Raw genomic sequence first — 14597 nt, 5'->3', positions numbered from 1 at the left:
GCGGGAGCAAGAAGGGTGGGGGGGGGTTGCTGGAAGGAGGCCAGGGCTGTCTGGAGGGCGGTTGCTGGGGACAGACAGATGCCGGGGTGTCCCGGAGGCACAGACCGAGGACTCAATCCTGAACTGGACGTTGGGGCGAGGGAAGGAGGAACCAGGGATTTTGACTCCTGGGGTTGCAGCCCAAGGACCTGCGGGGGGATGCTGGGCCCATGGACTAATATGGGGAGGGGGCCTTTGTTTTAGGCTGTTCAGGCCGAAGGTGCCTCGGAGACCCGAGGATGTAGACGGTGAGGAGAGAAGCAGGGCTGACACTCCAGTGTGGCAGTCATCACAGTCTAGACGGCGTCTAAACCATGACGCCAGTTAGAGCCCCCGGGAAGGAGTGCGGGTGGGGAAGAGGCCTGGGGACTCCACCTGAGGTCGCAGCGTCCTGGGTCCGGGTGCAGCCCGGAGGAGCGAGGGGCGCCTCGCACTCAGACGCATGCTCCCCGTGCCCTGACTCGCGCCGCGCTGTGGACAGCGCCCTCGGATGGGTCCCGGGCTGGCCTGTCACCTGTGCAGACTACTGTCCTTAGCAGAAGGCCGCAGGTTTGAGGCACAGAGGGAACTGGGGTTGGTGAGGGGGGGAAGGACTGGCTCAAGTTCACACCACTTGTGAATGGCAGAGTCGGATCCAGACCCGTGTGGGTTGGCTGCCCCCAGAGCCTGGCACCCGGCAGCCTTTCCGGCATTAGCCAGCCACTAGCTAGTTTGAGTCCCCCTGGGGAGAGCCGGGGAGGGGAGTGTCCCTTAGTGTGGGGTCAGTGCCTCTCCTGAGCTTGACCGTGGCTGGGAGCCGAGGTAGGGAGTGGGGGGTGATGAGGAAGCCCCTGCCCCCCACAATGTAACATTGTGAAATGCTGGGAAAGGAGCCCAAAGCACCACAGGCCATGTCTGGTGGGGGGGGGCTTCCTGAAGGCTGGGGGCAGGGAGGGCGCCCGTATGCCGGCCGCGCTGTCAGATCACTTCCCATTTCGCGAGAGGCCTGGGAGGGGTGTCCTGCCTGGCAGTGTGCTGTTCCTGCCTTTATTTCCTGAGAAACTGTCCAAGTCCCTGCCCTCAAGGAGCTCATGGTCTGGTAGGGAAGGTTGACCGCAGACCTGCTAATATCCTCCAGGTAACTTCAGGTGTGGTTGAAAGCTGTAAATCAAAAACGGGGCAACAGGATGGCAAGTGGGAACAGCAGGAACGTTTGGGAAGGTCCAGTAGGTTGCCCTGCTGGCATGGCCTTGGAGTTGAGCCCTGACCGGTGAAGCCATAGCAGGTGTACAGGGATCCTGGGAGAGCATTCCAGGCAGAGAGAGCAGCCCTGGCAAAGCGGGGGTGGGGGTGGGCGGGGAGAAGCTAGAGCATCCTAGGAACTGGAGGGGGCTGGTTACAGATCAGGGTGACACCAGGTCACCGGTGGCCTCTAGGCCCTGGTGAGGAAGCAGACCCCAGTGGAGAGCTGAGGGGAAGGTTAACACTCGGATCTGCGTCATTCAGTGATCCCTTAGCACTGAGTGGAGGGCAGGCGTGGAGGCAGGGAGGCCGAGACAAGCATCCAGGCGCGGCAGGCGGCTTGGTCCTGGATGCGGGCACTGGGGGCCACAAGTGGGCAGGTTGGCGAGGTGCTTTGGAGGCAGCTGTCAGGACTTGCTGGTGGAGCTTATGAAGGGGAGAGGTGGTGAAGGGTGAGGAATCGAGGCAGATTCCTAGGTTTGGGGTCTGAGATTCAACAAACACATTGCTGTGTGCCAGGCCCGTTCTAGAAGCTGGGGCTAGCTGTGAGCAAAGCAATCCAGTGATCCGTATCTGTGCAGGGGCCATTCCATGCAAGAAATAAATAACTACTTTTTTTTTAAGATTTTTATTTATTTGAGAGAGAGAGAGAGCATGAGCGGGGGTGGGGGGGAGGGAGAGGGAGAAGCAAGCAGGCTCCCTGCTGAGCAAGGAGCCCGACTCGGGACTCGATCCCAGGACTCTGGGATCATGACCTGAGCCTAAGGCAGATGCTTAACCAACTGAGCCACCCAGGCGCCCCTAAATAGTTACATTTGAACAAAGACCTAAAGGAGGCGAGGGGGAGCAGCCTTGTGGGTAACTGGTGGGCAGAAGATACACGTGGAGGAACTGGCAAGTGCAAAGGCCCTGGGGCAGGGGCTGGTGTGGTCAAGGAATAGCAGGAGGCAAGAGTGGCCTGAGCAGAAATGGGATCAGGGAGCTGATGGGGCTGGTGGATAGGCTTTTGTTTGGTGGAGGAAAAACAGTAATTCGGGGCTCTGTTGAGAGATTCCAAACAGAAAATAAGAGATACGGAAGGTATTTGTTGGTTAATGGCATTGAAACTATGGGACAGACTGGGGTGGCGGCGAGGGAAGACCGAGTAAGTGGGTGTTCATACTCTGGAGGGCTGGTAAAAACCCAGATGCTGGCCCTCCCCAGAGAATGTGTGTTTGCAGAAGTTCATGGCCATGCTGGCGCCACTGGGTCAGGGCCACTCTTGAGAATCGCGGGGCAGATAAAGCAAAGGGCCGGGGGCAGAGATCTGGATTTGCAACGCAGAGAGCATCCAGGGGAGACCGGAAGGGAGAAGGGAGGAGCAGCTGAGAGGGGAGGAAATGGGCCAGCACGGAGCCCTGTGCCCGCGGAGTTGCAGTGCCCAGGGACGGGCAGATGGGTGGGAGGATTGCAGGGGAGAGCACACAATGCCAGTCCCCCATCCCGGCCCCCTAGGGGACCGCACACCCCTCCCTTACCCCCGCCTGCCTGTCTCCAGCTTACCTCGAGGGTCCCCCCAGAGGGGAAAGAGAGGACTCAGTTGTCCCTGGTCCCTGATCTGTGGCGCCAGCCAGCTGGATTCTAATTAGCTACCAGAGAGGGAGAGACAGGAAGCAAGGGCTGGGGGCGGGGCCTGGACTCCTGCCCAAGGCTGGGAGGCTGCCAGTTCAAGGCCGGGATGCCTGGACACCCCCGCCCCGCAGTGCTGGGTGAGGAAGCCAGGTCAGGGAGACAAGTGGGCAGGGTTGGGATTTGGGGATGGAGAAGAGGCTTCCAGAAGGCCTTTATCTCTCGTGAGAGAGGGTCTGAGGCCTGCCTGGATGCGGGCAGGCCCTTCACAGCCATGACATCCTGGTGAGCTGCCCCTGCTACCCGAGGAGGCGCTGTGAGACCACGGGAGGAGCTTCCAGGAGGTCCCCTTTGGTCCAACGTGCCCAGATGGGTGGGTCTGTCTGCCAGCTGGGGGTGGGAGTTGGCAGTGTAGGCCAGAGGGCCTGGAGGGGCGGCCAGGGTGCAGCTTCAGTCCCATACAGCTGGCTCGGGGGGAGGTACCTTGACTGGCCCCTCTCGGGGATAAGCCCTCAGCCACGAGGAGGAGGAGAGGGGACCTGCCCAAATGCCTCTCCTCCTGGGCCTGCTGGGGCCTTGCCCCCGCCTCACTCTCCCTGTTCTCCCCAGGCTGGTGGGCCAGGCCGTGGCGCCCACCTGCTGATGCGGGGCAAGGCCCCCGGCACAGGACACTGAGCGCCCCGAACACGCCCCTGGCCGCCGCCATGGCCCGCCTGGCCGCAGTGCTCTGGAGTCTCTGCATCACCGCCGTCCTGGTCACTTCGGCCACCCAAGGTAGGTGCTGCTGGGGCTGGAGAGGAGCCGTGCCTCCAAAATGCAGCTGGGAGGGCAGAGAAAATGTTGAAATACCTCCCATGCACTTGGTGAAGAACTGCAGTCCCCAGCTCGCCCCAGGCCGCGGCGGAACCAAGCCAGAAGAAGACTTGGTAATCGCCACCTCCCAGCACCACTGAGGGGTCCCTGGACCAGCCCCTCACCCCCAACACCCGGGGCAGCAGGGCCCATCCTGCCAGGGGTCCTGGAGCCTGGGATGCGGGCTGTGGCCTCCTGGGACCAGGACGGGCCTTCCCGGTGAGCGATACTCCCCTGTCTTATGTGTGTGTCTTTCTCTGTGATTACATCTCTGAGGCTCTCGCTGGGAAGAAGGCTTAATTAAAGCATGCCCGCTGACGTTTATTTAAAAACAACTAATTACGCGGCCCGGCCCTATGCCGGCCCCAGGATCCTGTACATGCAACAATTTAGTGCCCCAAGCCTGCCTGCCCACCTCCACCAATCACTCAATTATGGTCCCCGCGGCGGGCCCAGGCGGGGGCAAGGGCAGGGCAAGAGGACAGGCAGAAAGAAGGGGCCTGCTGGCCTTGCCCCTAGCCCTGGGCATGCCCCCAGCCGGCAAACCCCGAGCTCTGTCTGGAGAGCACTGCTGGGGGACTCTGCTCCCCAGTGTCCCTTCACTAGCCCAATACTCCCGAAAGCCACAGAGGTGGAGGGGACATTGCTCCGCCAGGCCCCGGGGCCTTTGCCCTGCTCTGGGCAGCTGACGCCTTCTGCTCCCCCAGTGCCCACGTTCTCTGCCCATCCAGGTCCTGTCCCACTGCCCCAGCTGGGCCGGGAGGGGCCACTTCCACCCCCAGACCCATCTGAGCCAGCCCTCCACCCCCGGCCTCCCTCCCAGGCCCGGGAAGGACTAAAATTAGCTGTGGAAGCAGATGGTGTTAGAGGAACACATGTAATACTTTCCCCCAAGTGAGACTCAACTCACCCCAAAAAACCCCCGGGGCCTAGCTGCCATCCCCCTGGGGCCCCCCACCTGATAGTGGAGGGAGCAGATCTCTGAAAGGGGTCTGCTTGGCACTGCTGCCCTAGGGCACCCCTACTTCTCTGTACCCACAAGCCATAGTCCGCACATCGGAGCCTGTGAGTCCCTCTGCGTGTCCCCACTCCCCCGCCAGCACCCCGCGAGGCCTGGCTGGGACCCGCGTCTAAGAAGGTGGCTGACCCGGCAGCTGTGGACCACGCGGAGCCCACTCTGTCCTGTAGAGGCTGGCTGCCTCAGTCATTTTTTTTTTAAGGTTTTATTTATTTATTGGAGAGAGAAAGAGGGAGCACGAGCGGGAGAGGGAGAGAATCTCAAGCAGACTCCCCACTGAGCGCGGAGCCCAACACGGGGCTCGATCCCGGAACCCCGAGATCATGACCTGAGCCGAAGGCAGACGCTCAGCCGCCTGAGCCCCCCCGGCGCCCCTCGATAACCTTAATGATAGTGGACTCAGCTCCCCTCACCTCACTGTCCCCGTTCGGCCTTTGTCCAGATGTAACTGTGGGGGGGCCCTCGCGCCCGCTGCAGCCGTCCTGGTGCTGTGAGGTGGGAGCAGCAGCTCCTGGGAGAAGGAACCGGGGCCACAGGGGTGGTCGGCTACCAGACGAGGCCGCCGGCGGGGGGGTTTAAACCCCGGCTGTCTGGCTCCAGAGCCGGAGCTGTGGGTCCTCACACGGCATGGGAGGGGGGCTGACGTGTGACCGGGCAACCCCACCGGGCGTGTCCTTCATCGTCACACTGACCCTCACCACACAGGGCGCCATGGCCGGGGCTTCCTTCGGGAACGTTCTGTAGCGCGTGGACTCCTCGACGCGGAGCCCTGGGCTGTCCGTGCTGATCGTACACTGGGGACGGAGGCCCGAGGAGGCTAGAGCTGGCTGTTCAAGCCGAGTGCGCGTCAGAAACGTGGGTGGGCACCCGGGTCCGAGGCGCCTGGCCGCCCCCTGGAGATCCTGAGTCAGCAGGCCTGGGGGTGGGGAGCTGCACACCGCCAGTGCTGCTGACCCCCAGGCCCCGCTGGGAAGCTCTGGCCCCACGGATGTGCCAGGCCTGCCGGCTGAGGAGAGGCCAGGCCGGGCGCTGGGGGTTCCTTCAGGACGTGAGAGCGTTTCCTCCCGAGCCGTCTCTCCCCCTTGCATGGGGTGGTGTGAAGTTAGGGAGGGAGCCCAGACCACTCTCCCCTCTGACACCAGTTACAAGTTCGGGAGTCCTTTAGACCACCCTCAGATTTGATGATTCCCTAGAAGCATTCCCAGAATTCCCAAATGCTGTTATACTCACGGGGACAGGTCGGTACGGTGAGCGGTTACAGATAACGTCAGCCGAGGGGACAGGTGTGTGACCGCATGCGTGGTGCGCTGCCAACCCGGTTCGCTCCCCTGGGCCTCGGGGTCCAGAGTAGACACGGGTGACCACCCACATGACTGACCTCAGTCCCCAGCCCTTCTGGAGGTCAGCTGATACCCAAAAGCTCCTACTCTCATCGTTGGTGTGCTCATTTGCTACGGCCGCTGTAACAAAGGACCACAGGCTGGGGGCCTTCGACAACAGAATTGTATTGCCCTACAGGTCTAGGGGCTGGGAGTTCAAGACCAAGGGGTCAGCAGGGTCGGCTCCTTCTGAGGGCCGTGAGGGAAGCTGCTGTTCCAGGCCCTCTCCTGGGCTTGCAGCTGGCCATCTTTCCCTGTGTCTCCACACCGTCTTCCCTTTGTGTGTGTCTCTGTGTCCAAATTTCCCCTTTTTATGGGACATTGGTCATACTGGATTAGGGCCTGCCTTAACGGCCTCATTTCAACTTGATCACCTCTGTTTCAAATTGGGTCCCGCTCTGAGGTACGAGGGATCGGAACTTCAGCATATCAATTTGAGGTGGGGAGGACACAGTTCAACCCATCACAGGAGTATAGGCCATCTGGCCTGGCCCGAGGCCCCCAGGTAGACAAAGACGCTCGTCGGGCAGGACACCCCCAGTGCTTAGAGGCACCTCCCAGGAGCCGAGGGCAAAGACCTGAGTGCACAGGTGGGCACACCGAGAAGCCCATTTGACAGATGGAAGAACGGAGGTCCGGATACAGCCAAGCTGGAGGGGGCTTCTCCTCAGCGGGGTCTTCCCTCCCCGTAGGCCTGAGCCGGGCCGGGCTCCCGTTCGGGCTGATGCGCCGGGAGCTGGCGTGCGAAGGCTACCCCATCGAGCTGCGGTGCCCAGGCAGCGATGTCATCATGGTGGAGAACGCCAACTATGGACGCACAGACGACAAGATCTGTGATGCCGACCCTTTCCAGATGGAGAACGTGCAGTGCTACCTGCCCGACGCCTTCAAGATCATGTCACAGAGGTGAGGGGCCCCACCCCACCGGGCTCCTGGGAGGAGGGCCGCAGGCGGTTCCTGGGGGCCCTGGGTAAATGCCCGTCCTCCACGCGGCCCCTGGCCCGGCACCCTGTTCCCCCTCCGCCTTCCTTCTAGGCGTCCGGCCCCTGTTTCCTGAGCACCCGCTAGGCGCCAGGTCCCATGCACACAGCCGGGAAGACCCAGCCCCTTTTCCCCGGCAGCCCGCACCCACTAGGCACCTCCAGAAGCTCGTCCCAGGATTCGTGGGGGAGGGCGTGGAGGTCTCGCAGTGTAAAAGCAATTAGCAGGACAGGGGGAAAGTGTCACGGGAGCTGAGGGAGAGCCCAGAGGTCACGCAGGCTTCCCGGAGCAGGTGACGTCTGAACACAGATGACAGAAGTGCACGTGAGTGTGAGAGAAAAAGTGAGTGAGTGTGCGAGGCTGTGTGTGTGAGTGGGGGGGGGATGCCAGGCAGAGGGACCGCGCGTGCGAAGCTGCAAAAGCCTTCCTCACACCCACCGCCGGCCACTCAGAGCTGGTCAGCTCCTCCTCCGCGGTGCACCCAGATTTAACCGCCCCTGGCGCCGCCACCCCCCCGGGCTTGCCGCACTGTCTCCTGCCCCGACTTGCCTGCCTCGGGCTGTCCCCCGCACAGCAGCCAGGGGGTGCCTGTGAACACCTGAGGGGCACCCACCTCGCTCAGAGCAAAAGCCTGTCTCCCCTAGGCCCACAAGGCCCCGCACGCGCGCGCTCTGCCCTGTGCTCTGCTCCTGGCCTCCCCGTCTCCACGCTCCCCCCCACTCAGCCGGCTCCAGCCGCCATCGTCCGCCACGGCCTCCTCTGGGTCTTTGCACCGGCCGTTCCCCCTGTCTGGAATGCTATTCCCCGACACCCACATGGCTCACCCCTTCCCTTGCCCGTGGATCTTCTTACCGGACTATCCTCTCGGCAAGGCCTGTCTGACCACCCTCTCTAAAATCGCAGCCCCCCCACCCCGACTTCCTAGCCCCTTCCCTGCTTTATCTTCTAGCCCTGATTACCATCCACAGTTCTGTGGAATATTTTGCCTCTTTATCATGTTTGTCTTTCCTCGTGGGGCCATCAGCCCCATGGGGACAGGGCGCTGGTCCCCGGCCAGATGCACAGCAGGCACTCACTGAGTTTTTGCTAAACGCCCGAGAGAGGGCAAGGTTCCCTCCAGGACCCAGAGCGTAGAACGGAAGAAGGAGAGGAGGGCTGGAGCAAGCTCTGCAGCTCCTTGAATGCTGGCCGAGGATTCTAGAATAAGGCACTGGGCAGGGTCACGGAGAACGTCCAGAGAGTTTTGGGCAGGGGACCGGTGTGGTCAGGTGGCTCAGACCAGTGGGCCAAATTGGAGCCACCTCGTTCCCTGTCCCCCACCTTTTCTCCCTCAAACATGCGCCCCTCCAGCAGTCCTCGCCCTCCTCCCCCTTCCCTGTCTGACACCCCTGCATGAGAGCCCCTAATCCAGCTTCCCGGCCTTTGCTTAGGCTGTGCCCCGTCCCCCTTGGGACTCCCCTTCCTCCCACCTCCTGTCTCCAGCTTTCTCCCTGCCCACCTCATGCCTTCAGCCCCGGCCTCGGGGTCTGCGGGGTGTGCCACGGTCTCCCCAGCGGCCAGCACAGCAACTCGCTCGGCTCTGGCATTCGTGGGCTCTCGGTCCCAAAAGGGGGAATGCTGAACAGTGTGGTTCCGGGGGCCCAGGGAGTGAGAGGCCGCCGCTCTGCCACCTTAAAGCCTGGAGGCGAGGCTCTTCATGTTAGTTGGGGTACAGCCCTGCTGCTCTGACGGAGACACCCCAGAATAGGCAGAGTGACCTTAAACCAGATCGGAGGGAGAGACCCTCAGCCGTCGCTTCCCTCTCTCGGGGGCTCCCGCACCCAGCCCTTTTAAAGGCCACCTCGGGCCCATTCCCACCTCCCTGGCCGGAACTCGGTCACGAATAGTCAGCTGCAGGGGAGGCTGGGACGCGCGGTGTCCAGCCCTTGTCTCTTCTGGATGTTGAGGTGACAGTCACATAACACATTCGTCATTTTAACGATTCAGCGATAGTTAGTACATTCGCAGCGTGGCGCAACCACCACCTCTCTCTAGTTCCAGAACATTTCCATCTTCCCGACGGGAAATGCCATCCCCGTGAGCTGTGACCCCCACCCTCCCCTCCCCCAGCCCTGGGCAGCCACTAAGCTGCTTTCTGTCGCTGCGGCCCGGCCCGCCGCAGACATTTCGTACGGATAGGATCATGAAACGGGGCCTTCTCTGCCTGACTTCTCATGCTCCACGGTGTCTTCGGGACTTGCCCATGCTGTGGCCCATCAGAGCTTTCCTTCTGATGGCCAAATAATATTCCACGGTGTGGACGGACCACATTGCTTAGCCATTCCTCTGTCAGTGGACACTTGGGTTGTCCCCACCTTTTGGCAACTGTGTAAATGACGTCGCAGAGAACATTCACGAACGAGCAGTTGTTTGAGCCCCTGCTTCCGGGTCCTTGGCGAACAAAGCTAGGGATGCAGCTGCTGGGTCATAGGCAACTCTCTGCTTCACCTTCAGAGGCCAGGGCTGAGGTTTTAAAGGAGGGGGTTGAGGTGGGCGGGTAGGAGCAAACCCTCGTTAACTAACGTCCTGGCCCTGTGCTAGGGCCCAGAGCCCTCGATCGGAGAGACAGACGGCAGAGGAGAAACATCTTTTTGTTCGTACGTAGGCCTCCCTTTATATGTTAGCCAGGCTCCTAGAAGTTGGCGGGGACTCCGAGTCCCCGGGGGCGGGGGGTGGTGAGAATGGCTTGGGCGTGAGGGGAAGAGACTGCCCCGTCCTCACTGCAGATCCTCGCAGCAGCTCCACCCAGAGCGCGGGACCCGTCTAAGGCCCGGCCGGGGGCGGGGGGGAGGGACACAGACGGGCACCGTGAGCATCCCATTAGCAGCATGTTGGCTAAGACACCGCCTTGTACGCATGCCTTCGTGTCTTACTCTTCAATGAACGGCGAGGGGCTTTCCAGCCCATTTAGGACAGATGCCAAGGACACGATGGCATCAGTGACACGCAGATGGGCTGTGAGGCCGGGGAGCTGGGGACACAGTTTATGGGGCAGAGCCTCTGGCCCAGCCCTGAGCTTGCTGCCTGGCGGGGGCCCAGAGTCGAAGCCTGGCTGGTGCGAAAGAGAGCAGGCAGGACACAGAAGATGATGCCCCCACAAGGCCCCTGGCCTTGGTCGCCCCAGTTCCGTCTCCATTTGGGAGTGCTCATTCCTCTCCTGACCCTGAATGTCCGCCCCCGCCCCCCAGTTCTAGGCCGGTCTTTTCCCAGCTCCTCGTGTCTTCTCTGCAGGTGTAACAACCGCACCCAGTGCGTGGTGGTTGCTGGCTCGGACGCCTTTCCCGACCCCTGTCCTGGGACCTACAAGTACCTGGAGGTGCAGTACGACTGTGTCCCCTACAGTGAGTCATCTTGTTCCTCGTGCGGACACGGGCCCTTCCCCCTCCCAGAAGCAAGCGAGGAGGAGACACCTTGACCTTACACACACACACACACACATAGGGCCAAGTTAGGACCAGGCACGGGTGGGGGGGGAGGGGCAGCCGGGCCTGCTCCCTCCCTCACACATTCTCTCCTCCCAGACCCCCCCCTCCACAGTCAGTCCCTGCCCCACCCTACCCCCCACAGGTTCTGTCCCCATTCACAGGCCACCTTCTCCCACTCTTGTTACCCTGGCCCACTAGCCCTGCCCCTTCACATGTAGAAGGGCTCATTTACACCCTTCAAGGCCACACCCCAGAACTTGCTTGGTGCACCTGTCTGTCTCCTGGTTCCCTGGACCTGGACCTTGCTGCCCTCCAACCTCTCTACCTCCCTTCCCTTTCTGAGCACCCCCTTCCGTGCCCACTCTTCCCTCTTACTCACTCCCCTTCTTTTCTCAACTCCCTCTCCTTTCTCTTGTCCCCCCTCACCTCTCGTGTACTCCCAGTCCTGCCGCTTCCCAGTCCTGGAAGCTGGACTCCAAACCCATGGAGAGGCAGACTGCCCTCTGAGGCCTGGCGGCAGATCTGGTGTGAGGGGCTAGGGGCGTCTTCCACAGATACCTATCTCCTGGTTAGTGTGCCCATGACCGCGATAGCACTTCCTGTCTGCAAGGGAAGCGCTGCCATGTTGGACTAGGGTGGCCCCCAGGAAGCCTGAGGAGGGTGATCTGGGGAGCCAGGGGCCTGGCTTTCTTGCATCTGGCCAAGGGGAACAACAAAGACAGGGTCTCTCCTCCTCAGCACTATGCTCTTAACATGGCCCTTCTTTCCTGCCCTCACTGTCCCTTCCCTTCTTCCCCACCATCCATTCCCCTCCTCTCCCTGCCAGCTTCATGTAGCCAACCTGGAGGTAGGGCCTCCGGGCAGATGGGGGAGGAGGCAGGGCCACCAGAGTGTCTGAGTGTGGGGGGCAGGGGCAGGGGAGCAGAAGGCCCTGTGGCCCTCCCACCCCAGCCTCCCCCCTCAACCTTTGATTTCTCCTTGCAGGTGATGACCTACGTGCTGGGGGAAGCAGGATCACTTGTGTGCTTCCATAACCTTCTTTTACTCCTCACCCGTTCCTTTCAGCAGCTGAGGCCTCCAGCCGCCACCTGAGGGGGATGCCCATCTGAGCCTTGAAGCCTCCCCACAGCACTGGGGACACTCTCCACCCACCCCCGTGGCCGGGGCGGCAGGGAAGGGAGGCGGGAGGCCGGGAGCATTGCACGGCAGGGAAGTCAGGCTGGGTTTGAGGCTCGGCCTGGCTCTCGGATTTTCTGACTCTGAAACTTGAGCAAATGACTTAAACTTCTCCGAGCTGCTGCAAAAGGAGGCGAGAGGCCAGGACAGCATGCGTGTGACGCGCCTGGCCCAGGGCTGACCCCCGAGCCCACTGCCTGCGGCAGAGTGCTGGATGTAAACGCCCCCCAGGGCAGAGGCTTCGTCCTCACCCCCCAGCGCCCAGACCCGAGCCTGGTTCAGGACGTGCTCAGTAACGGTATGGGTGCCCCTCGAAGCCACCTTAGCCCGTGTCTTCATCTGTGACGGTGGGAGGGGGGATCCCTTCCGGGGGATGCTGCCAGGAGCAGAGAGAACGTGGGTAAAGCTCCTCGTGCGCCCCACGCCGTAGGTACATACGAGAGAAACGGTGCCCACTTTTGCCAACTGTGTGGACTCAGTTGTGTTGCTTCACTTCCCTGAGCCTCAGTTTCCCCGTCTATAGACAGGGTTCTGGAAAGCCTGCCTGGGAAGTACCTACCATGGTTCCTAGCACTTAGTCACTTAGGAAGCAGAAGGCACCTGGTGGTCATTGCTTTTGTTGTGACTACTTGTAGTGATTTTTACCAGTTATTGCTGTTGGAAATAAAAAATAAAACTAATGACAGATGAGGATCACACTCCTCCTGAGACAGGTGAGATAAAGGGCAGGAAGAGCGTCCCTTGGTCCAAGTGGAGTCCAAAGCAAGTGGACACCATGCGGGTAAAGAAGCAAGACAAAAGTTAGAGGGCGCAGGGAGGCAAGAGGCATAGGGACCTCCTGAAGCTGACCCCCCACCCCCAGTGTGGGCCAGGGGCGTGACCCACGGAGACCAGGATGGCTCAGGGGATGGGCAGCCCCTGTCTGACCGAGAGCGAGCCTGAGCCCCGGGGGAGGCAGGACACACAGTGACTGTATCTGGGACACAGGGGGCCACGCGTGCCCTCGACAGGCAGAACCCAGGGCTGAGGGGCTGTAGCTCCTGGTTCCAGAGGAAGGGGAACTGGAGTTCAAGGGTGACGGAAGCTAGGGCCAGAGAACAGGGAGGCGGGGCGCTCACTTGTCCCCACTGTTCGTGTTCGCTGAGCACTTCCTGTGTGCCAGGCCCTGGATGAGGCGCTGGGAAGCAGCCAAACTCTCCCCCGTGGAACTCCCTGCTTGCGCCTCTAGAGAGGTGGCAGGAGAGCGAGGTCCTGGTCAGAGGTGTCCGAGGGGCCGGCGACACAGAGCCCGAAGGGGGAGCAGCCTGGGCAGCCATCTTGCCCTGAGCTTCAGAGGCTGGGGTGCCCCCAGTGCTGGTGCGGGCGAGTCGGGTGGGTGCAGGGGCCCACCGCGGGGAGGGGCAGTGGGTGTGTGGGCCTCCCCCCACACACACACAAACACACCCAGACAGGCCCGACTAACGCTGGATTTGCCTTGCAGCTGAGCACATTCTAACCGTGCCCCCTTCCTCCCCTAGGTGCGCCTGCCCACCTGGCAGCAGGCAGGGAGCGCCTGGCTCCTGGGCCCCCAGGGGGGCGGGCGGGGGAGCAAACTGAGCCACAGGCTGGCCCCGGGGGAGCGGGGGAGCGTGTCTGTGCCCCCACCTGTCTGTGATGTCCCCCCCACCCAGCCTCTTCCTTCTCTGCCTTTGTCTCCCCCACCCGGCTCTCTGAGGCCCAGGGGCGCTGCCTGTCATCCTGTGTCCCACTCTGCCGCCCTCTCTGTGTTGGCTTTTTCTGGGTTGTGAGGGCTTGGGGGAACTCAGCTGGACCCTAGCAAGGCCAGCACAGAAAGGGAAGGAGTTCAGCATGTTCCTTCAGCTGGGGGCGCCCAGGCCCCTGGAGGCACTGAACCCCCTCCCCCCACCAGGCCCCTGGTTCTAGCAGGAGGGCAGCAGGTGGGTTGTGCAGAGGTGGGGGGGACTGTGTGGCTCTTCCACCCCTACCACTCCCTCCCTGGTGCTCCCCTAACCAGAGCCCACCTTCCAGCTGAAGCTCCCCCCTCCCCAGCCCCCACTGCCCTGAAGGTGCCCCCACCCATCTGAGGGTTATGTCCACCTGCCTGTTTGTACACACACCCCCCATGTCTCTCTTGGTCTCTGTCCTCGCGTGTCTCCCCCTCCCTGTGACTGTCTCCCCGACACCCTCCCCAGAGGCAGGGACTTGGGGGCGGGGGCTGAGCTGATGCTACGTTCGTTCGGGGTTGGGAAACCAGGATGAGGAAAGAAAGGAAAAGGGGGCATGTTGCCAGATAAGAAACGAAAGCAATTTAATCTTTTTTTTTCTCTTTTTTTTTCTTGCACATTTTTTTTTCAATTTGTTTTCTCTCTCTCTTCCGATGCTTAAAGTAGAAGTGGAGCAGAAAGGTAAACGCACTGTTACCAATGCTAACCCCTAACTCACACTTTGTTCTCACCTGTACCATACTTATGTGACCCGCCCTCCCCGCTCGGCCCCTTCTTCTGCCCACCCCAACTGGGTCCAGTTGGTACCCCCCACCCCGGGTGTCCTCCCGGTGGGGCCAGCCCTGGTGCCGCCATGGGCGACTCCACCTGCCAGACACCTGAGGAAGCTCCTCTCTGAGCTCGGGCAGGACCTTCTGTCTCTCACTCTCTCTCTCTGCCTCGTTTTCTCTCTTTCTGTCTCCCTGTCCCTCCTTCCTAGTCCCAGCCCTTGCGGGGGGACCTGGCCTTCTCTCATACTTATTTTGCCTCCTTCAGGAGAAGTGTGTAAGCCTCCAGGGCGGGAGGGGAGGGCGGGACCCCCTTCTCTGGCTCCCGACTGGGGGCGGAGTGCACTGGGGTGAGCCGGCGGGGGGGG

At 61.7% G+C, this 14597-nt stretch overlaps 1 protein-coding gene and 1 long non-coding RNA gene across 8 annotated transcripts in view; one reads left to right on the top strand and one right to left on the bottom strand.

The window, feature by feature from the left end:
* Positions 1–1904: 1904 nt before the first annotated feature.
* Positions 1905–14597, bottom strand: part of LOC115938756 (uncharacterized) — a 42995-nt gene continuing 30302 nt past the window's right edge. Inside the window, exons 4-5 of one of the 2 annotated variants that reach the window (XR_014143474.1) lie at positions 3505–3688; positions 1905–2888 (exon numbers count right to left, since the gene is read on the bottom strand). This is a non-coding gene — a long non-coding RNA (uncharacterized LOC115938756). Of the gene's footprint in view, positions 3689–14597 lie in introns of both variants that reach the window. The other variant, XR_014143475.1, reaches the window with a different exon arrangement.
* ADGRL1 (adhesion G protein-coupled receptor L1) overlaps positions 3510–14597 on the top strand; it is a 41348-nt gene continuing 30260 nt past the window's right edge. For 5 of the 6 annotated variants that reach the window (XM_081813985.1, XM_081813980.1, XM_081813968.1 and 2 more), the window contains exons 1-3: positions 3510–3642; positions 6810–7023; positions 10369–10478. In XM_081813985.1, coding sequence (XP_081670111.1) covers positions 3573–3642; positions 6810–7023; positions 10369–10478 — 394 coding nt within the window. In that variant the 5' untranslated portion in view covers positions 3510–3572. Of the gene's footprint in view, positions 3643–6809; positions 7024–10368; positions 10479–14597 lie in introns of those variants that run through there. The other variant, XM_081813993.1, reaches the window with a different exon arrangement.

The sequence above is a fragment of the Leptonychotes weddellii genome, chromosome 1 (genome assembly GCF_054177405.1).
Source record: "Leptonychotes weddellii isolate Sample4059 chromosome 1, ASM5417740v2, whole genome shotgun sequence".
Lineage (NCBI taxonomy): Eukaryota > Metazoa > Chordata > Mammalia > Carnivora > Phocidae > Leptonychotes > Leptonychotes weddellii.
Note: the sequence above shows the minus strand (reverse complement) of the source record. Positions and strands in the feature narration are given on the sequence as shown.